The 23899-nt window shown below is 41.5% G+C and overlaps 1 protein-coding gene across 2 annotated transcripts in view; it reads left to right on the top strand.

Annotated features, from left to right (window-relative positions):
• MAP3K20 (mitogen-activated protein kinase kinase kinase 20) overlaps positions 1-21760 on the top strand; it is a 180728-nt gene extending 158968 nt beyond the window's left edge. For both annotated transcript variants that reach the window (XM_066233260.1, XM_066233261.1), the window contains exons 17-20: positions 11234-11350; positions 13348-13422; positions 14579-14729; positions 19668-21760. In XM_066233260.1, coding sequence (XP_066089357.1) covers positions 11234-11350; positions 13348-13422; positions 14579-14729; positions 19668-20365 — 1041 coding nt within the window. In that variant the 3' untranslated portion in view covers positions 20366-21760. The remainder of the gene's footprint in view (positions 1-11233; positions 11351-13347; positions 13423-14578; positions 14730-19667) is intronic.
• The last annotated feature ends 2139 nt before the right edge of the window (positions 21761-23899 follow it).

Genomic DNA, 23899 nt, shown 5'->3' with positions numbered 1-23899 from the left:
CAGAAGCAGAGTTAGGAAGGACTATTTGGGAGGCTGTCTGTTCCTTGTGACTGCTGGACAGTCAAGCACTTTTCCCCTCATGTCCTTATTTCCTCCTCTTCCCAGTGAGGCAAGAACACCTACCTGAGGCTGGGCTCCCGTGGGTCCAAGTTGGTCACCTGCCCTAGAGAAGAGACTGGGGTTGGGGAAGAAGCTTCGGAAACACCGCCATTTCTCCCGACACCCTGGCTTCAGCGGGCCCTTATATAGATCTAGGTTTCCCGACTCCAGTACCTTCTTCCTGGTGACCGTCACTTCTGGTTTCCCTCAGAGCGGTATTTTGAAGGAGCAAGTGAACCAAAAAGAGAACATAAGAGGAACGTTTTGAAGAGGAAGCAGAACTAACTGCCCCATCAGAGAGGCGGCTTCTCCCTCCTCCTCTGTCCACCCCATCGCTGTTCCCCTCCTCCCACTCTTCATGCCGAGAAATTCAGTCAACTGGTCTGCTTCTCGGGTTGTTTCCTCTATCGGTTAAAAAAGGCTGCTTTTTACAAACACTTTCCACTTATTATTGTGCTTTGCGGTTTTTATTAGCTTGCTTATAAATTGTTGCATTTAATAAACTTAATTGAAACTCCAGGCCCCTTCTCAGAGCACTATAAATATCAAAAAAATGGTCAAATAGGGCTCCCCCCACCCCGTTGTATAATTTTTATAAATGGATAAACATGAAAAAAATAACAGCACAAAGAAGAGAATTTTGTAGGAAGTAAAAAGCCAACATCTTCTGTAAATTTCAGAACAGCTAAAACTAGCGCTTTTCTTTACTCTGATATAGCTTGCGTTTATTAAAAATTCACTGTAGGGAAATTTGTTTCCCATGGTTCAGCTACTTGGAGAGAAAAATATATGTGCACACGGGTTTGTGTGACCAGGTACACACGCTTGCAGTGGTAGGGCTCTTTACAAAATCAAGTTTTAATTGACAGTGAGGGGGCAAGTGCCGTCCGGAATCTGACTATGGACTTGCTTCTGGTTGCTAATTAGAGTACAGAGATAGACTTCAACCTGTCAGACAGCAGTCTGTGCAACTCGAGCCGACCTGGGAGAGGTGCTCAGCACGGACTTGCTGATGGACTCACAGAGATATGTGGAAATGGTGTGCCGGGAAAGGTCTAACAATTGGAAAAAGCAGCCCTGACTTGTAGTGTTTGCAGACTGCCGTGGTATAAACACTCCCACCATGGCCAGTTTCAAGTCACCAGTCTGACTCGCAGAACTAGAAGTTGGGAAGAGATGTGAGCACTCGTATCAGGAGAGCTCTGGCTCCAGCACGCTGTTGGATCACTCTTAGTCTTCTTAATCAAGATGATGACTTCCTTTTAAAATAGCTAACAGCAAGGAAGTGTACATACATGATAAGCCTAGGTTTGAACAAATTACAAACATATCATTGCTGGTTTCCAGCTACTGTAATATGCGTAGTTAGTTCAAAGAGAGCGCGAGTCTCCCAATGAATCCGTTGTTGGCTTAGGCCTCCTTGAGTCGCCATCGGCTCGTATAGATGCACTAGACATATTGTATGAATCAAAGATTAGGATTTGAGTTTATAAAGAGTAAGGATATACTTATGGAAACAGAGAAACAAAATTTTAATTTGTGATTGGTTTTTTTTAAATGCTGGAACAGTCAGAATTGTTGACTCCGTGATGTTGATAATAGCAGAGGAGACTTCTGCTTTTACAAGCAGGTTTTTGGAAGGTCGCTCTAGCGCTCACTGTTAAGATCTGCAGACAGAAAACCTCATAACTCACAGTGACCTGTGTTTTCTGAACCAACAGTTAGGTCTTGAAAATAATCATCTATAAAAGGAAGAGATTATTTGATATGAAATTAAAAACTATATTGGAAAAGCAACGATGTATGATGACCATATCAATCGTATGCATTAGGATTTGGACTGGGAATAACTCAACTGGTAAACAATGCCTACTAACTACGCCAGTGTTTTTTTCAAAAAATTGTATTTCCTGGAGTCATTTCCAGAGTCACGGGAGGTAAGAGGAGAATTTAGTGTGTAGATGAACTCTTTTTATATTTTGAGGATCCTGGGTAAAAGTTTATTTGCAGCCCATTTCTCAGTATTAAAAAACAAATCTAAGCAATAATTAAGCAAGCCAGACCACCATCTGTAATAGTTAAGAAACTCAGTCTGAGATAGAATAGATTTTTAATTATTCAAAAATCAGTAGCAGGACTTACTATTCTTTTTCTCCAAGATGAATACCTAGTACCTTCCAATTTCAAATACAGTTTTTTAAAAATAAAAAAGCCCTTTTCAAACATGTCAACTAACATCCAAGCCATTTCAGGTAGTCAAGTATTTAACACATCATATGAAAGTATGTCTCACTTGATTTCACTTGATTTTAACATCATCCCTAAAGCCCCTTTTTCATGCATAAGTCAAATAACAAACCCAAAAATGCAATATAAAATATAACAACGTTATTTCCACTGGTGTCTAGTTGGCACCAATCTGCCCTGACCTTAGACACAAGCCATTGTTAAGGGTATAACGCATTTACATATTTTGCAATAAAACATCAGTTATTTGCATTACTGTGTCAAGTTTTATTTGATTCTTTCACCTAAAAATGACTCATTTTCCTTTCTTGTATTTTAAAAACCAACTACTCTAAGCTTGTTTGAGAATAATCAAAAATTGCCCATTTAGCTAGAAGTCATTTTCTTTTCAAAAGGCAAATGTTATTTAATCTTTCAGCTGTTCATTGTGCCATCATAAATACTTTCTTTTCAGCACAGTTGTGGGGACTGAAATGAGCCCACTAATTGCCTCCCATTTCGACTGACATGTGGTGGTTTAGTGGAAAGAGAACACAGCAGGGAGAAGGAAATAGGAGGCTGAGAAAATGAGAGCTAATTATTTTCACTGCCTCATGTCAGGCTCTGTGTCAGCCTTGTTTTTACAAACTGGAAGGTTTAGCACTAAATAAAACAAACTGGCGTCATGTTTTTATATACTGGCAGTGTCATGGAAGCAGCTGCACATCTCAAAGACAATATAATGCCTGCGTTCGCATGGACACCATCTGACAGACACTGTGAGCCACAGCTAATGAGGACATCACAGTGGTGCCAAGTGAAAGGTGCTGAATTATGTATGATTCTTCATCAGTACAGCAATAGTCCTGTACATCATTATGAGACATTGTTTTGCTGAAGAGATTAAAACATTCTTAGTGCCAGACCCTGAAACCTATACGCGCTGAAAGAGGTTATTAATGGAATTTTTAGGGAGAGTTTCTTGCGGATTTCTTTTTGGTTGAAAAACAAATCCCATGGGACAAAGCCGTGATGGGTCACGACACTGGATGGATAAAGAAGAGAAGCAAATTAACCATACTTGCATTATCTTCCTTTTAAAGGCAGCATAATAAAATCGAGTGTAGCGGGGTGATACATAATGATAAATAACCCAGGTGCTATCACGGGATGTTCCCCTCTCCTGCCTTTAAAACAGCAGGTTTCAGCAGCTGAGCTAGATAATAGCAACAACTGTAAAGGCGCCTTCGGAGGCCTACCTGAATCATCAACATCTTACTACTTTTAATACCAGCATGACCAACATTTCTATCGTATTTTTATTTCATCTTGCATTACTTCTTACATTTCCGCCATGGTCTGTGACTGCCTGCTAGGAGACTGTTTCCCTATCCTGTCCCACCCCACTCCACCCCACCCCCTTGAATCTTAAAAAGTTTATTTCGACCTCTGTGTTTTATATATTTTTAAATGTTTCCTCAGTACAGGCCTTTGTGAGGAGGAAGGAACCTCTTTGCTAGAATTCTGAGTGTTCTCTGATGATGTTGCTCTTCCTGTGTTTGTGGGGGAGGGGCAGGGTGATGGTGGAGACTTGAAACACCAGGTGTCTCTGCCATTAGGACTGGGCACACCCAGGGCTTATATTCTAGCTCCAGCGCTGCTAAGTGAACTTACTGCAGATCTCTACATTTTCTGAGCTTCAGTCTGCTCACCTGTAGAATGATATCGATAGTATAATCGGTGAGGGTTAAATAACATGGCTTTCTCTCCAAAACATTATGTTGTGTGGCAATAGCTACATATATACACTGCATGCTGTCAATGCCAGTTTCGTGAGGTTCTAGAGCAGGCAGAACGAAGCTATGCGGATGGAAAGGGGAGCAGTGGCTGCCTCCAGCTGTGCAGCGGAGATCTGCTGGGAGAGAGTGTGAGGGAGCTTTCTAGGGCAGTGAAAATAACTCGCTTGTGTGGGCAGTTACATTGATATACACATGTCAAAATTGGTTACTCTACTCACTTTAAAATAAATGCATTTTATTGTGTGCAAGTTATACCTCTGTAAACAAAAATAAATAAATAAGCTATTTTGTTTTGTAACCTTCAGGTAAAAGTGATTTGTAGGAGCCAGAAAGCCTGATTTTGAGTCTGTTTCCTTCCAAAATATCCTGAATAATCTTGGCCATAGATTTTTAAAGATTTTCTATAGTGTTCATCTTTGCAGTAAAATTTTGATAAGATAAAAAGGAGAGAGAGAGCTAGAGAGAGAGAGAGGTAGTTTCAGAATTGCCTGGAGTTTAAAACAATATTTGAAGTTAAATTTTTATGCTACCTTCAATTTCTTTTCCTATTTGGAAAATTTACCTCTATCTTGATTATTTCTTTCTCTCTCTCTCTCTCTCTTTTTTTTTTTCTTTTGTGGGAGGGAGCAGGGATATCTATGTTTGGCATCACTTGTACTAGCTTGGAATTCCAAAGAATTTTAAACAGCTTATAAAGAATGTAATAGCGATTTCTTAGTAAGAAATACTTTTTTTTTTTTAACAGTGACAGAGAGAGAGTCAGAGAGAGGGATAGATAGGGACAGACAGACAGGACGAAGAGAGATGAGAAGCATCAATCATTAGTTTTTTGTTGTGACACCTTAGTTGTCCATTGATTGCTTTCTCTTATGTGCCTTGACCGTAGGGCTGCAGCAGACCGAGTAACCCCAGTGACCTTGGGTCCAAGCTGGTGAGCCTTGCTCAAACCAGATGAGCCCGCGCTCAAGCTGGTGACCCGGGGCCTCAAACCTGGGTCCTCCATGTCCCAGTCCGACGCTCTATCCACTGTGCCACCACCCAGTCAGGCAGTAAGAAATACTTTAGCATTAACTGAATGTTGTTTGAGATTTTATCTTTACAGTGTTAAGAGTTTCTGTTTACTTGGCCAGTATTTTTTTTTAATTTTCATTTATTGATTTTAGCAGAAGAGGAAGGGGGTCAGGGAGAGAGGAACATAAATCTGTTCCTGTAATTTAGAAAATTTTTTCATTTAATTGGCAACACTGAAGCAGTTCAGAAGAAATAAATGCTTTCTCATCCACCATGAACCAGACACTTGTTCCTGATATTATTCAGGTATTTCAGGAGCTGCCCAAATAAATGATACATATCCTGGGCACTCAACAGAATTGTCACTTTTTATCAGTTTCAAATGTAAGAAATCCTCTCTCCTCAATGACAATTTCATGTTTCTTGTAGATTCACTTTGGGAGGCAGATCATCTAGGTAGTAGAAAGGTTAGGATAACTGTTTTTTGCTATTCAACCCCCTAACAAAGAACTTTCCAGTGCCCACCTCTGCTCCTGTCCTCAACATCTTTTCCCTGTTGATTAGTAATTAGCATTCCCTTGAAATGTGCATCAAGATGCAAATATGAACAATGGGTATGTCACTTGGGTGAGACTCTAGTTATGAAATAAAAATCCATGGTGGTTAGGACCTGTCCCAGGATCTGCTTGTGCAACTAGACAGGACTGGATTGTTTCTGGTCTGGAAGGCAGAAGACAGGCCTAACCACAAAGCCCTTTAAGCCAGGGCTCAAGGGAAGTGTTTGTGATTCCAGATACTGGCCTGACCAATTGAGAAGGAACATACAGACAGTGGAAGGTACCAAATGCACTTTTAACAATAATCTTTTTCAACAATGGAGGGGGAAATTGGCTCTGTGGACTTATTAGAGACTCAATATTTTAATCTCTGCCATGGAGCCCTATAAAGGCACTCACCAATATAATTTGGATTATTTGTTGACTTTGGAAGATAAAAGTCCTCTGTAGTGTGATTTTTACTTTTGTTAACCCATAACAGTGACAGTTCAGGACTCAGAAAGGACTGAGGGGGAACCTACTCTCATAGCACCAATAGGCCACCTAGGTTCAATTCTGAATTACTTGCTATCGTGGTCAAATCCCTCATCTTTTCATGCTTTAGTTTCCTCACCCAAGGTAAGTCTCTCTGGCTGTCAGTCACATTTTATAGCCATTGATCCTCCGGATATCTGATGTTCCTATTGGTAGGGCCACATCAGGGTCCACTGATGCAGGAGAGAGAACTGGTGTTGTTATATAATCCATCTGTATAAAAAGATACCAGTTTCCTCCTTTGATTTACTTCATGAAACCAGTTAGTTATGTTACTGCCTGGCTGTAGTGTCTTCTTTTTTCCAACCTTGATCATTCCCTGGCACCACAGTTAATCGGTGCCTTCTGGATCCTCAAACTCTTGCCCAAGTAAGATGTTCTGACTCAGCCTGCCTGCTCTGGCCAGATCCCTAATTTAGACATTCTTTGTACCTTCCTGCTTGTGAAAGCTCACTACTTCTTGTCCATTACCTTAGATTGCTGCTAGATAGAGGACAGCTAGTCCAATAATAAATTGGAGCCCTGTTGGTGACCAGTATTGGAAACAATAATAATTATTCCTTTCTGAGCTCCTTTCTTGGCTCTGGCCAGTGCTGGGAGCTTTGTTTACATCATCTCATTTAATCCTTACACAGCACAAGTCATGTGTGAATTAAAAAAAATAAGGCTCAGACAGGTTATCTAAATTGGCTAAGGCTGAAAGGGAAGAAAGTTGAGGTGATTCAAACTCATGTCACTGGACTTTAGACTCATGATTTCTCTCCTCCTCCACTGCTCCCCTAGTAATGGCTTAGTGTGAAATCTTTTTCTAATTTTTCCCTTTATAATAGGAATGGTAAAAACCTTAAACCAAATGAGTGAATAACAAGGCTGTTTTAGCCACCAGGGGCCAAAGAGCTTTGGAGCAGGAGTCCTTTAAGGCCCCGTGAGCTCTCTCAAACTACAGATTTATCTGCTTTTGACTTTGATTTCTGCCTGTCAGTACTGAGAGTCGTTCCCATACATCCCAAATGACTCTTGAATGTTTCCAATTCAAAAATCTATACCCCCATTTCTATCAGTCATATCAAGCCAAAATCAGTAGTTCACTCTGGTAAAAATTATTGTTTTTTTAAAACAGAGACCTCATCCCTATGACCTGGACCCTATCTCTACCGAGGAACTGAAAAGGTAGCAATTGTGCGTGTAACATTCCATCTTTGGCTCATAACTATGTGTAATGGTTACTTTTAGTGATATCGCTGATGATTTAATTTATCTTATTTGTACGAGGACCTTTTCAGCGATCAATTGGTTAGAAACTTGTTTCATGGCATTCCATCTGGAGTTGGTCTTGTGGCATTCAATAATTTGTTTAAATCCTGGTAGTTGTGGAGAATGCCCATTGACACCTTATGACTCACTGGGTAACAAAAATACCAGGAATACCATAGGATAGTTTGAAGTTGAGCAAAAGTTAGAGAATTTCATTACTTTGTGGATTCCTTTTAATTTGACAACAATTTAATCATAGATGTCCTGAAAATACCTTACAAATTCTGACAGATTAAGTTAATAATTCAAGTGAGCACTGTGTATTCTTTTTTCTCACCCAGCTTTGTAACAAGTAGTACCTACTTCTTAATAAATGGGAAATGCCACCCTTGTCTTGTAACTGCCTTGATTATACTTTTATTGCTTCTGCAGCTATCTTCCTTTGTGATTCAGTTGAAAGGCTTTCTTTCAGGGAAGAGATAAGGGGTTTTTAGAAGTAAAAGTTCTGTAACCCTATTATGTAGATCTTTGTTTCTCTGAGGTGGACTTTGGGAAGCAAAGAAGCAGTTGCCACAGGGGAGAATCAAGGGCAGCTCGATATTTTTAATTGTGCTAGCAAAATTTTCTCTGGTCCTTTTCTCTCCTGCCTGTTGTCAATAGCTGGACCTATGATGGAGCCCTGAAAACCATTCAGTGAGTCCATCCTGCCATGCTTCCCAACTGCCCTTCCCCACTGACGTCTCCTCCAACTCGGAGCCAGTCGCCTCGTGCTATGGCAATCCCACCACCATCACTTATTGCCTTGGAAACTCTTAAAAAATTCCTTACTCTGAGTCCCGTTTTTCTCGCTCACCGATTATTATGGGTATCAAATAAAAGGCCTCGAGCACAGAAAGCACTGCACAGCCATGAGTCTTCTCCTCTCGCCCCTTCTCACCATAGAGCTCCTCCAAGCCAGGACATTTTGGGGACGGAGGTCATCGAGGAGTATTGGGTTGAGAGATGGGCGAGCCAGGCAAGGGGAATCAGGCATTTGTACACATTTCAAAGTCTTTTAACTGTGCTTTTGACTAACTTAATTTCAAAACTCGACCCTCAAATAAACAGAACTTAATAAACTCCGCTTGTCAAAGGCATTTTGTTCCAGCCACCGCCTTGAGGGTGTTTCGAAGAGCAATCATGGCTCCAAAGAGGCATTTTCCTACCCAGTTATCTTGGGCCTGTATTGCCAGGCTAGCAGTGGCTCCAAAATAAAGAAATACTGAGAGATTTGTCAACTCTGAGCAACTAATTTGAGTTAGGTTAGCCAAGAGCTAGGTTTTCACCTTATTGAATGTGCCTGTAGCCAGGAAAATAGGGTTACTCCTCTCAGGCCTGGGCCCCTCTTGGTTCTGCAATTCTTCTAGAAGCTTTCCTAAAACATCAGCCCCTTCTCTGCCCCCCTGCCCCAGCTTCCTGTCGCAGCCAACAGGATTCCAACGGCATTTTTGTTAGTGCTCTTTCATAATAATTTTGTCTGGGCTTGCTCAGGAAGCATTCCAGGGCTAGTGCTGCAAGAGCATTTTCTAGTTTCAGCACGAAAGGTGCTCAGTGCATTTCCTTAATCTCTCAGGATCCTTCGTTCCTCAGAGAATATAAGAGAGAAGGTGAATTTATAGTCCAAGGGTCAAATCTGATGCAAAGACATGAGTGTATTTTTCCTTTTAATTGCACACACAGTGTTTATCCCCCAATGTATTTACTACATTTTTCATATAGCAAAGTTGAAAAAAATTTACAGTGAGCCCTCATATGCCCACCTCCACGATTCAACTAATCACACTTTACTCTGCTTGCCTCATCACATAACTGTCCATCCTTCTATCCCTTTATATCAGTCAATCCTTATTTCTCTGCACTTCAGAGTAATTTACAGATCTCAGTACACTTCCTTCTAAAATTTCAGTATGCTAGAGTCCAATAAGAAATGTATACATCTTAATTATGCATTTGCTTACTTAATGCATACAACTACATGACCCAAACCCCTATCGGCAGAGCATTAGCACCCTCACAATGTTTCATGATGTCCCTTCCCATTCAATCCCCGTCTGTAGAAGCAACCACTCTTCTGAATTTTTTTCACCATAGATTGGTTTTGTCTGTTCTAGGAAGTCTAGAAATAAATGGAATTCTCAGTATGTTCTTTTTATATAAGACTTTCTCTCACTGTAATGTTTTTGTGATGTATCCGTGTCATTGCACGCATAGGTAATGGTTCCTCTGTATTGCTGAGTAATATTCTGTTTTATGAATGTATCCCTTCTCCTGTTGATGAACACTTCCCCTGTTTCCAGTTTGTTGGTTATCATGAAAAAGCTGCTCAGAACAGTACCGTAGAAGTCATTTTTCATTTCTCTTGTGTAAATAAATCCCTAGGAGTAAATTTTATGGGTTGTAGAATATGTGTATATTTAGTTTTATAATAAATTGCCAAAATTTTTCCAGAGTGATTGTACCATTTACACTCCTACCACTAATCTAGTAGCTCCAAATCCTGGCCAATATTTAATATTATCGGTCTTAGCCATCTGGTAGCTATATAGTGGTATCTAATTGTGGTTTTAATTTCAATTCCCCTCATAACTAAAAGTGTAGAGAACTTCATTATTCCATGGTATTTTTACTGAAAATTTTTAAAAATCAGGAGGTTTCACATAAGAATCCCAATAGCTAGCTTTTCATGAAACATTAAAGGACCTAGCAAGACTGGCTTTGTATTCCCAAAAGGGGACAATCTAAAGAAGCTGAGTGGTGGCTGTCCCTTTAGGGCAGTTACTCTTTAGTGCCCCAGAGTCCCTTACCCTCCCCATGACTTCCCAATACTTAGTTAGGCCAGTTATCAATTGACGTATATCATTACATTTGCAATATTCCTTCCCTTCCTGTTAAGAGGAAAGTGAGCTCTTTCTTGAACCCATGCCATTATCAAAACTAGAAAAATTAAAGGTATATCAAGCAGGCCTTATATTAAAAAAAAAAAACGTGGGAAGACCACATCTCTTTGTATCAATGAAAAATATTCCTACTATGTTTAATATGTAAATTAAATAGATGGATTTTGAAAGATTACCATTTAAGGCTCTATAATAGAACTGCCTGGCTTTACTCATTTTTATTATTTACCTGGACCCTTTAGGGTTTGAGTTTGCAACTACAATAATATAACATATAAATTGATAAATTACCATATTTCCCCATGTATAAGATGCTCCTATGTATAAGACGCTCCCATGTATAAGGGCCCAAAATTTGAAAAAAAAGTATTATATGAAGTTATTGAACTCAAGTTTTATCCATCATAAAATTTATACAACTCCTCATCGCTGTCAAAACTCCCATCTATTAGCTTGTCCTCATCTGTGTCTGATGACGAATCACTGTCTTCAACAATGAGCGTGAAAACGCAGGAAATGCCAAGTTAAAAAAAATCTATAACCACTGTACAAGACACACTCAGTTTTTAGACCCGAAATTTTTCAAAAGACGGTGCGTCTTATACATGGGGAAATACAGTATGTCTCAAGATTGCCCCAACTGGCAATTATTTGGCTATAGGAAGAGATCAAATTTTATGTCCTTTTACTGAGAAAGGAAAAAACAACAACACTCCAATAATGCTTCATTTAGAATACGTCATGTGTTAATAAACATTGAGACTTAAAAAAATTTGTTTCACTTTCTCAAATTCTATAATTTTGCTTTTAATTCCAGGACTGTAAGTGGAAAATGTATATGGAGATGGATGGGGATGAAATCGCAATAACCTACATCAAAGATGTGACTTTCAACACGAGCCTGCCTGATGCAGAGATTTTAAAAATGACAAAGGTAGGGTTCTATTTACAACTTAAAAGCTTTTTTGAATTCGCAGATATCAGACAAAGGCATTAAAATACCCCAGCAGTGTGCTTTTGTGCTGTCCATGCTCACATCAGCTCAGCCTCACGCTGGCTGTTGAAAGGCACTTTTTATTTAGCAGATTGAGATCATAATAGTTTTTTGTTAAAATTCCACTTATGCTGTGTGAACTAAAAAGTACTACAGAAAGTGCTGTTTGATTTTTTTATTTTTTCTATATTTCTTTATGCTTATTCTGTCATTTACTAAAGGAAAGAAAATGCTAAAGATGAAAATATTTACCTTGGATTTTGGGTCATTTTAAACTCTGAACACTTGTAAGGAGGAAGGCTCTCTTGGTTGTGTTCAGTTCTCTGGAGGACAGTGAGGAGGTTAGTCCTAAGGCACGTGTTGAAGTCTTCACGGCTTCCTGGAGTTCACTCACACTGTCCATTCCTGGAGGGGCCAAAGAGATTGTTCCTACTTTAGGGTCAAGTGGCAGAAGTCTGCCCATTAAGGCACTGAAGAAAGACTTGGAGAAATGCTTAGCTTCTCCTCAAAATAAAAAACAAAATTCAATTCTGTCCCAACCACACTGAAAAAATACATATGACACTTCAATTGTTGAAGGTCAACAACTTCAGGAAAATAACCATGATACCAATAGGACAGTCACCATGAACTTCACATGAGCCATTAACTTTTATACCCTACTAAGTGTGTGTTTGGTTTCAGTGAAGAAAATGGGGTTGGTAGCAATGAAGGACCAGGGTGCACACACGTGGGGAAGGGAAAGTCTTCAAAGCCGCAGCCTTAGACTTGCAAATGTGTTCCCTCCCAGTCATATCATTGCTAAACACCCAAGACCTTTTCATTTGTAAAGGTGTTCATCAAGTAGATTGATTTGATACTTATTGTTGGATTTCCCTGAGTAATGGAGTTGTCTCTATGGTGTTATTTATCTGTAAAGGTTATGGTCTGGTTGGAACTTTATTTTGTTGGGACATATTGTTGTGATGTCTTGAAGACCGGACAGGTCCTTCCTCCTCCCCAGCTGTGCCGCCTCTAGCTGCAGCATTGTTTCAGTGCCAGTCAGAAGCAAGGTCCAAGCTATTGCTCACTAGCAGGAGGTGTTCCTGGCAGAATAACAGGGAGGTACAAAAACAGAATACAGCTGGTTTTGCTATAATGCCATCTCTGCATTCCTGGGGAACCACATCATCTGCAAAATCACACGCCAACATTAACAGGGTTTATAGGGAAAATAGGATTGGGCAGACCACTCAAAATCTGTAGAACATTTTAACACCAACAGAAGGAAAAAAAACCCCACTAGCCCAGTTATATCTCAGCCATATCTGCTTTTTGCAGCTTTAACCTGGAATGAAGTAGACTTCGGGGGAGGAGAGGAGAGATTCATTTGTAATAATGACCATTTTCATCAAAATTAACATAGGATCCAAGGCATATACTTCCTCATTAACCCTTTGTTTTAATATAGTGGGGCAATGTCTCCACAGTGTCATTTGCACGCCCAGCTTGGCCGGGTGGCCTGATACAGGGGGAGCAGAGTGGTTGTTGGAGCCACTGAGCCGGCCATCGCTTGCGTTCAAGGAGGGCACTGCAGAGTCTTCTCACACTATTAAGGCTTTCTCCTCTTAATGAGAAAGCTGTCTGCTGATACTTCAAAATGTTAGCGTGAATTAATGACCTGATGATAGATAGTATGGAGTGGTAGAGCAGAAAGAGAAGATTGTTGGAGACCAGGATTAGATGTTCATCTCTATATGAAAGGATGCCTTATGAAAAACAAAACCCTAAGCATTAGTGCGTTATGAGTAATCAAATGTGAACCAGCATGACAGTAATCTGACATATAATGTCCCTACTTGCCAAAATTGTGTATGGTACAGCTGGCCTTAAAAAAAGTGCTGTAGCAGGGCAGGCTGTGTCACTGTGCTATACCATCCTGACTTTTTGCTTTTCAGCCCCCATTTGTAATGGAGAAGTGGATTGTAGGAATCATGGAAAATCAGACTGTAGAATGCACTGTCACATATGAGGTAAGCTTGGGGCCGAGTGGGGTGGGGGCTTGTGGCTTTATCATCAATTTCTCAATAGGAATTTATTTGCTCCCTCAGAGAGCTTAAAATTTATTGGAAGAGCAACTATTTAACCAACATGAATATGGGAAGATTAATATAATTACTCTAAGAAAGTGTTGGGAAGTAAAGAGAATGAGATACGCTTACCTACATAGAAATTGAGGTAGTAATTCATTCACTTTTTTTTTTTTTTTTTAATTTTATTTATTCATTTTTAGAGAGGAGAGAGAGAGAAGAGAGAGAGAGAGAGAAGGGGGGAGGAGCTGGAAGCATCAACTCCCATATGTGCCTTGACCAGGCAAGCCCAGGGTTTCGAACCGGCAACCTCAGCATTTCCAGGTCGACACTTTATCCACTGTGCCACCACAGGTCAGGCCTCATTCACTTTTTTCTACAGAGACCGAGAGAGAGTCAGAGAGAGGGATAGACAGGGACAGGCAGGAACGGAGAGAGATGCGAAGCATCAATCATTAGTTTTTCGTTGTGGCACTTTAGTTGTTCATTGATTGCTTTCTCATATGTGCCTTGACCATGGGGCTAAAGCAGACTGAATAACCCCCTTTCTTGAGCCAGCGACCTTGAGGTCCATGCTGGTGAGCTCTGCTCAAACCAGATGAGCCTGCACTCAAGCTGGCGACCTCAGGGTCTCAAACCTGGGTCCTCCGCATCCCAGTCCGATGCTGTATCCACTGCGCCATCGCCTGATCAGGCATCATTTATTCTTCAGTTAATGACTAAGCACCTCTTACATGTCACATAATGTGTTAGGTATTGGGGATCCCAGCGACCAAAACAGGGTGCTCAGAGTTTAGAGCTCAGGGAAGATCACTGATTCTTCACAAGGAAAGACTCAACTTACACTACGACCTGGGGATGAGGATAGTCTATTATCAAAAACATATTCCATAGATTTTATATATGGAAAATTATAAAAATAGGCTATTAAATTACTATATTTAAGCAAACTGTACAAATATTTCATCTTAGTGCATTTATGATAGTATTCTGAGGAGTTGAATTGAAGTGCTATGGTAATATGATTTTCTTCCTCCCTATTTTATAAACATGTGTATGTTTGGTCGTGTGCTTCTCTATTTTTTTTTTTTTTTTACAGAGCGATGTTAGAGCTCCCAAAAGCACGAAACATGTTCATTCCATTCAGTGGACTAAAACAAAACCTCAGGATGAAGTGAAAGCCATCCAACTTGCCATTCAGACGTTATTCCCCCACTCAGAGGGCAACACTGGAAGCAGGTCCGACTCAAGTAAGTGAGATGTGGACCAGACTAGATCCCAAACACTTATCTACCAAATTCTCATCTCAGGGACAGTGCCAGTCTGCGAATGCTTATCACTTTCTAATATAACACATCCTTCTTTTATTTTTTATTTTTTTATTTTTATTTTTATTTTTTGCATTTTTCCGAAACTGGAAACGGGAAGGCAGTCAGACTCTCGCATGCACCCGACCGGGATCCACCGGGCATGCCCACCAGGGGGCGATGCTCTGCCCCTCTGGGGCGTCGCTCTGTTAGATCCAGAGCCACTCTAGCGCCTGGGGCAGAGGCCAAGGAGCCATCCCCAGCACCCGGGCCATCTTTGCTCCAATGGAGCCTCAGCTGCGGGAGGGGAAGAGAGAGACAGAGAGGAAGGAGGGGGGGGTGGAGAAGCAGATGGGCGCCTCTCCTGTGTGCCCTGGCCGGGAATCAAACCCGGGACTCCTGCACGCCAGGCCGACACTCTACCACTGAGCCAACCGGCCAGGGCCTTATTTTTTGAATAATGGTTTTAAATAGTATTTATGGATTTATAGAGATGAGCATATTAAAATAAATTTCACTATTTGGATAACTATGATAAAAGATGAAAATTAATGATTATTAGTAAATAAAATATGTATGTTTATTTATACACATATATATTTCTTTTTCAAAATTGTAGATAAAAATATGAATCTTCTTTTATGTCCAGCAAACATTTCAATGAAGGTGCTGCTATCACTGGGGCAACTTACTAAATCCTGAACATCATGGATACTTCAAAGCATAGGAGAGACATGGGGAGGGGGATGGAGGGAAGGGAGAAATAAAGTGAGGGAGGACAGAGAAGGAGAAAGCATGAAATGCAGATGATATAAAGAAACAATTCAGAAATAACATGGAGGAAGGCCAGCTGACTTGATGGTACATTGGTCATCATTTGGTAGATTCAAGGAGGAGATTCTGACCTTCACCTTTGTAGGGCTAGAAATCTGAACACAACCCAGAGTTAGGCTCTGCAGGACTGTGACAATCAAAAAAACCCCATGAGAGACGGATGCAGAACCCCCTGCAGTTCAGTTTTTACCATGAGAAACATACCTACAAACAAACCAAAAATACATGTTTTCTGATCAGTGCATTTTTTCCCAATAAGAAAATGTACCAGAGAAGCCATATCAGAAGGTTTTTGCTGCATAAAGACAAAGTATCCTGTTGACTAGTGTCACTGAGTTATGAGAGCCTAGCTCCATGTCCTCTATTGTAAGGGCTGCTTTTCCAACCAGACCAGACCTTTTTTTTTTTTTTTTTAATTTTTTTATTTATTGATTCCAACCAGAAAGGAAGGAGAGAGAGAAAGACAGGAACATCTATCTGTTCCTGTATGTGCCCTGACCGGGAATTGAACCAGCAACCTCTGTACTTTAGGAAGAAGCTCTAACCAACCACACTTTCCCACCAGGGCCAGACCAGATATTTTTACATATCTACCAGCCAGGAGGTCCGGAATCCTAGATAGTACTCCAAACCCACCAGCAACTTCTTTGACAGCATGCTGGACCTGCCTTCCAATGTCAACACAGTTAATTTGGTTATCTTCTTTCACAATTAGTCACAAGAAGATATTCTGAGGACCATGATTGCGCTTGAGTTTTTACCAGACTTCTCAGCCACAAATATATCTTCAAACTCTGTAAGGCCGTGCCGTCTCTACACATGACTAACCCATGTAGTAGGTGTTGATCCTCATTAGCTTCTCTACAGAAGGTGCTCTGTTTCTAAATACTTTCATTTGCCAATTCAACAATCTTGTGTTGCACGCCTACTATCATGCGTTTAAGGACTTCTTACTATAACTATTTTCCCCATCCCAAATAATTAATATTTTAAGGCACATTTTCTCCTGTAGGACTTCCATAGCTATGATCCTATTTGATTTGTACAAAACCTTTGATCCATACCACACCCACCCTTGAAATCTGTGGAGGTCTTCTCTCTCCACTTCTGCTGTATTTTTCTCTTTCACTAAAAGCTCCTATTCTGTTTCCCAACCCACATGACACAAAATAGCTGCCAACTGCTTCCAAGTTTCACATTGTTCAAATCTCACCACTTGAGAATCAAAGATACTTTATTAGCCCTAATTCCAGATTCCCTGGGGCAAGACTTATTGGTGCTATTTTTTCCAGCTTTCCCCTCTAGACCAATTAACTGTATCAACACGGGGAGGTGGTGGAGGATGGTGAGGACAAACTGTGCAGGATACTGTAACCATGTGGGTGGAGACATACTGTGCAGGATACTGTAACCATCTGGGCAGGGGCAAATATTGAAATGGTGTTTTCTACTTTTCTTAAATTTAAATCTTTGGGGAGAAAGCAAATTCCTTCTCTAAGAGTGTACACAGGAATAGTCAGTACCCTTCGAGCACCTGGTGGAAAGGCTTTGAGTAAACCTTTTCCTCTGATTAACTGGAGAGGGTTGACCTCCCTTTGACTTATTCCAATTTTAGCTGGTTTGCCTCCCTTCCTTCCTCCTTGTATTTCTTTTTCCCTTTTGATGTGAAAGCTCAAAAGACACCACCTGGATCAGTTAGAACATATATTTCAGCTACAAGTAACAGGAAATCCAACTTCAGCTGGCTCCTTCCCAACATAGCTAAGTGTAGTTCCAGGGCCAGCAGCCTCAGGATGAAGGGAACTCGCTAGACATGCAGATTCTCAAGCCTCCCCCAGACCTGCTGAACCAGAACCTGGGGGTCCAGACCAGCACTCTGCATTTTAATAAACCCTCCAAGCGATTCAGAGGCATTCTGAAGTTCTTAAAGCATCAGTTTTCACTGTAATAAAATGTATTATCTCTCATAACAAGAAGTCCAAAGGTAGGCTGGGCTCCAGGTGCAGTGAGATAAGCCAGCTCAACCCCATTGAGGATGAGGAACAAACCTTTCCTTCTTTCTACTCTGCCATCCTCAGTGTTGCCTTTGCCCTCGGCCTCGCTCCTCTCCTGCTCACAGCCACCACATAAAGATATGACCATGTGCAGAGGAAATAGGAGGTCAATTCCTTCCTTACTCTCACGTTTAGGAGTGAGAAAGACTTGCCTAGAAACTCCCAGCAGACTACCCCTCACATTACCTTGGCCAGAACTGAGCATCCTGCCCATTCCTAAACGTGACATTATGATGTGTGGCTTGGGTTAACCAGTCTGCCACTAGAGCCAGAATGTGGTCAGCTTTCCCCGACACACGTGGCTCCATCGAGGGGGCTGGACACCAAAGCAAAATCAGGGGAAGCAAACAGTCAGAAAGGTCAAGGTAAAATAAAGAAAGCACTGAGGTTGGATGCAGGCTGTGGGGAGTGTGTGGGTACAAGAGGTCACCTGTGTCGGGAGAGGCACTGCAGAGGTATGAGTAACCTGTGCAGAGCAGTGAGGGAGGCAACTTGCTGGGAGAGAGAGTGAGCATCCCTTCCCAGAAGCTCCAGCTCACCTGCGGGCCAGAGGAGCTCTGGGAGGAGCACCAGGGAACGCAGCAACGTGGGCAACATAGTTCCAGCCCTGGAGAAGACAGAAGAGATCCTGAGTGGGAGGAACTTGCTTATTCACTGAAAGAGAGCTCACTAAATGGTTCCTATTACTTAACTGTTTTCTTTCACTGTAACTTCCCATTTGCTGTGAAGCTTCATTTAAAATGTAAAATAATTTTTTTTTCTTATTTCTGAACCTCAAGAATTTCTCCTTGAGATATGAACTGTCTTTCTTCCAAGCAGTCTGTAGCTATCTCAACTGTTGGAATCTAACTTTTTTTTTTCTGAAGTGAGAAGCAGGGAGGTAGAGAGACAGACTCCTGCATGCGCCCAACCAGGATCCACCCAGCGTGCCCACTAGGGGATGGTGCTCTGCCCATCTGGGGCATTACTCCATTGCAACCAGAGCCATTCTAGCACCTGAGGCGGAGGCCAAGGAGCCGTCCTCCAGAGCCCAGGCCAACTTTGCTCCAGTGGAACCTTGGGAAGAGAGAGATAAAGAGAAGGGAGAGGGGGAAGAGTGGAGAAGCAGATGGGCTTTTCTCCTGTGTGCCCTGACAGGGAATCAAACCCAGGACTTCCACACACCAAGCCGACACTCTACCACTGAGCCAACTGGCCAGAGCTGGAATCTAACTTCTTTTATCTACATTTAGAGTTCTAGATGATTTCAAAGTGCTGCTGGCAAAAAAACTTTTGTTTACTCAATGTGCCCCTGCCATTCAAACACACTTAAAGAGCAATTTCAGAAGTGACAAAGTGGCTAAATGGGAAGAAGACAGGATTTAGCTGCAAAAGGATCTGGAATTATTAGCTAAGTGACCTTAGACCAGTTACTTGTTTCCCAAACTTCCTCCTTCTTTATATAGGATAAGTTTGTTAGTATTTACCTGAGAAAGTTATTGAAAGGATTAAGTGAGATAATACAGTGGTACCTTGAGATACAAATTTAATTCATTCTGTAATCGAGCTCGTAAGTCAGTCAACTCATATATCAAATTGCCAGTACTGGACCCGTGCACCAACACGCCAACTAGCGGCAGCTTCTCGAATCACAACTCGTATCTCGGAATTTCACTCAGATCTCGAATAAAAATATGGACCGAGTCGCAGCTCATATCTTAAAAAATTCGTATGTTGGTCTGTTTGTATCTTCAAGGTACCACTGTATAAGTAAAGAATTTGGAACAATACCAAGCATATAGCATATATTTGTAAATATAAAGATGCCTTTATTATTTTTTTAAAGTATGTATAATAATAAAGGAAATGTTTTTCTCCCTAGCCTGGAATTTATATGAATGGTAATAGAGTATCCCACATAGACGTGAATTATCCAGAGGTAGGCTTATGCATACATGATAGGCACGCAGCTTTGCTGTGGCTTAAGAGACGCTCATTTCCATTCCCTCTGCAGGTGCTGACTGCCAGTGGTTAGACACCCTGAGGCTACGGCAGGTTGCGTCCAACACCGCTCTGCAGCGTTCCCAGAGCAACCCCATCCTGGGCTCGCAGTTCTTCCCCTACTTCAGTGACCAGGACTCCTACGCTGCTGCTGTGAGGCGCACCCAGCTGCCCGTGAAGTATCAGCAGATTACACCTATAAACCAGTCCAGAAGCGCCTCCCCTACTCAGTATGGACTGACCAAAAACTTCTCCGCTTTACAGCTCAACTCCAGGGACAGTGGCTTTTCCAGTCTCCCTGACAACTCTTCAGACAGGGCTCAGTACTCAGGTAGAAGTCGGAACAAGTACGGTCGCGGCAGTGTGTCACTGGGCTCGTCTCCCAGAGGAAGGTACAGTGGAAAGGGTCAGCACTCCATTCCTTCAAGAGAGAGATACTCTGGGAAGTTCTACAGAGCTCATCAGTCAGCACTCAATACGCACCAGTCTCCTGACTTCAAGCGAAGCCCCAATGACCACCGCCAGCCCCGGACCATCCCAGGGATGCCTTTGAACCCTGAGACTGACTCAGGAGCCAGCGAAGAGGAGAGTAAAGTGAGCGAAGGCGGGTGGACGAAAGTGGAATACCGGAAGAAGCCCCACCGGGCCTCCCCAGCCAAGACCAACCGAGACAGAGCCCGAGGGAGCTACCGCGGAAGGAGAACCTTTTGATGAATGGAATTAGATGCGTTTCCCTAAGCAAACTTTGTTTTTAATGTAATGGGTTTTGATCATATGATGCCTTCAGATAAAATTGACAAAAAGACAACCTTTTCCATCTTTGGATTTTGGGAAAAACTTTCTTTTTTAATTTATTTGGATGACATTGGTTCGCTACACCACACAGGTTTCAAGTGTAGGACTCAATATAACATCATCTGCACACCGCATCACGACCCCTGGGAAAAACTTTCTAATTGAAACTATTGCCAGACCGGGGCTAAAATCTAAAATTATGGATGTTGGTTGAGCAATGATAGATTGACAACTGGACTTAATCATAACTCTGTGTGTCTGTCCCCTGCACTAGCATTTTTAGAGAAGGGGCTATGCGGTCCTGTCATCCTAACCATTCACTGCTGGGAGGCTTAGCAGGGCCTGGACACGGGTGAGGGGCAGAGGGGCACTTGACTTGGGTGCAAAATTTAAGGGAGCACCCAAAAGTTCAATGATCAAGATAAATAATATACTAATGTAATACTTAAATAAATAAAAATTAATGCAAAATTATGTGATTAAAAAAAATCAAAATCCTAGATAAAGACAAGACCGATATAAATAATTTTTCTTTTTGTCTAAGGCTCCAATATGGCTCAGCTAGGTACTGTTCCCCATCCTGTCTTATTGAATTTTTGATATTTTGTTCATCATGAATTTTTTTGCATTAATTTTCTTTTTTAAAAAATATTGCATTAAGCCTGACCTGTGGTTGTGCAATGGATAGACTGTCGACCTGGAACGCTGAGTTTGAAACCCCATGCTTGCCTGACCTGTAATGGTGCAGGGGATAAAGCGTTGACCTGAAACACTGAGGTTGCCAGTTGGAGACCCTGGGTTTGCCTGGTCAAGGCACATATGGGAGTTCATGCTTTGTGCTCCTCCCCCTTCTCTCTCTCTCTCTCTCTCTCTCCTCTCTCTAAAAATCAATAAAGTTTTTTAAAAATTAAAAAATATATATAATGGATAAAAATAAAATCTTAAAGAAAAGAAACCCCAGGCTTGCCCAGTTGAGGCACATATGAATGCTTCTTGCTCCATCCTCTCTCTCTCTCTCTCTCTCTCTCTCTCTCTCTCTCTCCCTCTCTAAAATCAATAAATAAAAGTTTTTAAAAATATATTGCATTAATATAACATTTATCTTGATTACTGAGGTGTTCAGTTTTGAGGAGGTTTTTTTATGACCCCTTAAATTTTGTGCCCAAGGCAAGTGCCTCACTTGCCTCACCTTCCTCTGAACACTGCTCATTTAGTATTTATTTTAGTAAGATATTTGGGTTTTTATTATGGTCAGAGCTGAACTGATTTGGCTTCTCATTTTTAGGCAATAAAAAATGTTATTGAACTTAATGTGGATTATGATGCATATCTCACTCATTAAGACTCATCAGAAACCCAAAATCTAAGTTGCCTAGGAGATGTGTGGTTACTTCTGTATCTGAGCCGTCAGGGGTTTTTTAATATTATTTTCTATATTTCACCAAAGGAGGAGCAAAGAGGGGGAAAAGACAATTCATAAAGACCTCTTGGCATGCCCGATCTCTAACATCTGTAAGAAAACCAGCACAAGAAAAACAGGATAATAATGTCACAAGCTAAAAGTCAGAGCAATTTAAAATCACCAATATCCTTGTTCTGGCAAAACAGTAGATACTATCCTCGCAGCAAGAAAGCTCGCAGAAGCTGTGTGAAGTGCAGAAAGCTGCACTTCACACAGTGCAGGTGTGAAGAAACAGCCTGCCATTTAGGGCGGGAATTGTGGGATTCAACTTGTGAAATTTCTCATATTTTACAAATCAAAAAGGCAGGGAGCAACAAACTTATTACATGTCAAATAAATAAAAGTCACTTTCATATATTCTGAGATTCTGTTCAACATTCACTCACCCTGAATGTCAAATATCCTTTGTCCTGCATACTTCTCAATGCCCTGGGTTAATCCTGATGACACACTGGTAATTTCATGTGGGGTTGGGTTCTCTTTTAATAGAAACCAGTCATCAAGGATAGTACATGTGTATATTATTCCCAGAGTGGCTACCCGGCTCTAATACAGTACATGCGCCTGGTGGGGAAAACTGGGTAGTTTTAAAGTCAAGGTTGTAGGGAATGACCTTTATTTACAAGGGAAGGTGGGACCTAAACGTTGCTTTAACAACTCGATTTTGTAAGTCTTATGGTTTGTCATCTGCGCTTACAAGCAAAACAATGGGAAGTAGTAAAATCAAACCAGGAGACACTCTTTTCTATCTCTAAGGTTTTAAGCTCCACTGTGATCCTTTCTCACTAAGCTTATATCAACCACAGTCTGTTTTTAATTATTTTTCCCCTTGTTTTTTGTTCATATTTAAATTTGAAGAAAAGTGGACTAATACAAAGTATGCTACCTTAATGGCATACTACTTCCAAGTGCAGTACAGTGTTTCCTTTTATAACAGGATTGGAATTTTGAGGTAAGTAGCTGAACAGAGCATCTTTCAGTATATGTGCTGCTGAAGTGAGCCTGAACACAGCGTCTTACCTGAGAGTCACTCTGAGAGGAACACAAACTGCTAAACAAAATGTAAATTCTGGGAAATTATTTAAGACTAGCTTAAAAGGGTTTAGGGTCCTGGCTGGTTGGCTCAGTGGTAGAGCATTGGCCCGGCATGTGAAAGTCCTAGGTTCGATTCCTGACCAGGACACACAGGTGAAGCACCCATCTGCTTCTCCACCCCTCCCCCTCTCCTTTATCTCTTTCTTCCCCTCCTGCAGCCAAGTCTCCATTGGAGCAAAGTTGGCCCGGAAGCTGAGGATGGCTCCATGGCCTCCGCCTCAGGTGCTAGAATGTCTCCGGTTGCAGTGGAGCAATGCCCAGATGGGCTGAGCATCGCCCCCTGGTGGGCATGCCGGATGGATCCTGGTCGGGCACATGCAAGAGTCTGTCTGTCGGCCTCTCCTCCACCCCCCACTTCTCACTTCGGAAAAATACAAAAACATAAATAAATAAAAGGGTTTAAAAGGTGCTATGTAAATGATTGCTTCTTTCATGCTGTGTTTCCTTTCTTGCTTTCTTGGGCCAGGGGTTAAAGAATCCAAGCTGGTAGCAAATGAAGTTAAAGACCTCAGCCCTACATAGTGTAGTACTGATCACAAAGAGGTTATTACAACAGTCCACAAAACCGACCGCATTGTAGTATCTCATGGGAAAGTACTTGTCAGCATCAATGCTCTCAGTCAAAACCAAAGTAAGAGCATCAAGAGTCTGCTTCTTGGTTTTAAAAAACAATAATAAAGAGTTGGATGTTCTGTCTTGTTTTTTCTAATGATGCTTGTTCACCAAAACTTGCTTCCAGGTTGAAAGGTGAATGTAAATCAAGAACAAAACAACAATTAGGCCCTAGCCGGTTGGCTCAGTGGTAGAGCGTCGGCCTGGCGTGCAGGAGTCCCGGGTTCAATCCCGGCCAGGGCACACAGGAGAAGCGCCCATCTGCTTCTCCACCCCTCCCC

This window comes from Saccopteryx bilineata, chromosome 5 (genome assembly GCF_036850765.1).
Source record: "Saccopteryx bilineata isolate mSacBil1 chromosome 5, mSacBil1_pri_phased_curated, whole genome shotgun sequence".
Taxonomy (NCBI): Eukaryota; Metazoa; Chordata; class Mammalia; order Chiroptera; family Emballonuridae; genus Saccopteryx; species Saccopteryx bilineata.
This window is presented reverse-complemented; position numbering and strand designations above follow the sequence as displayed.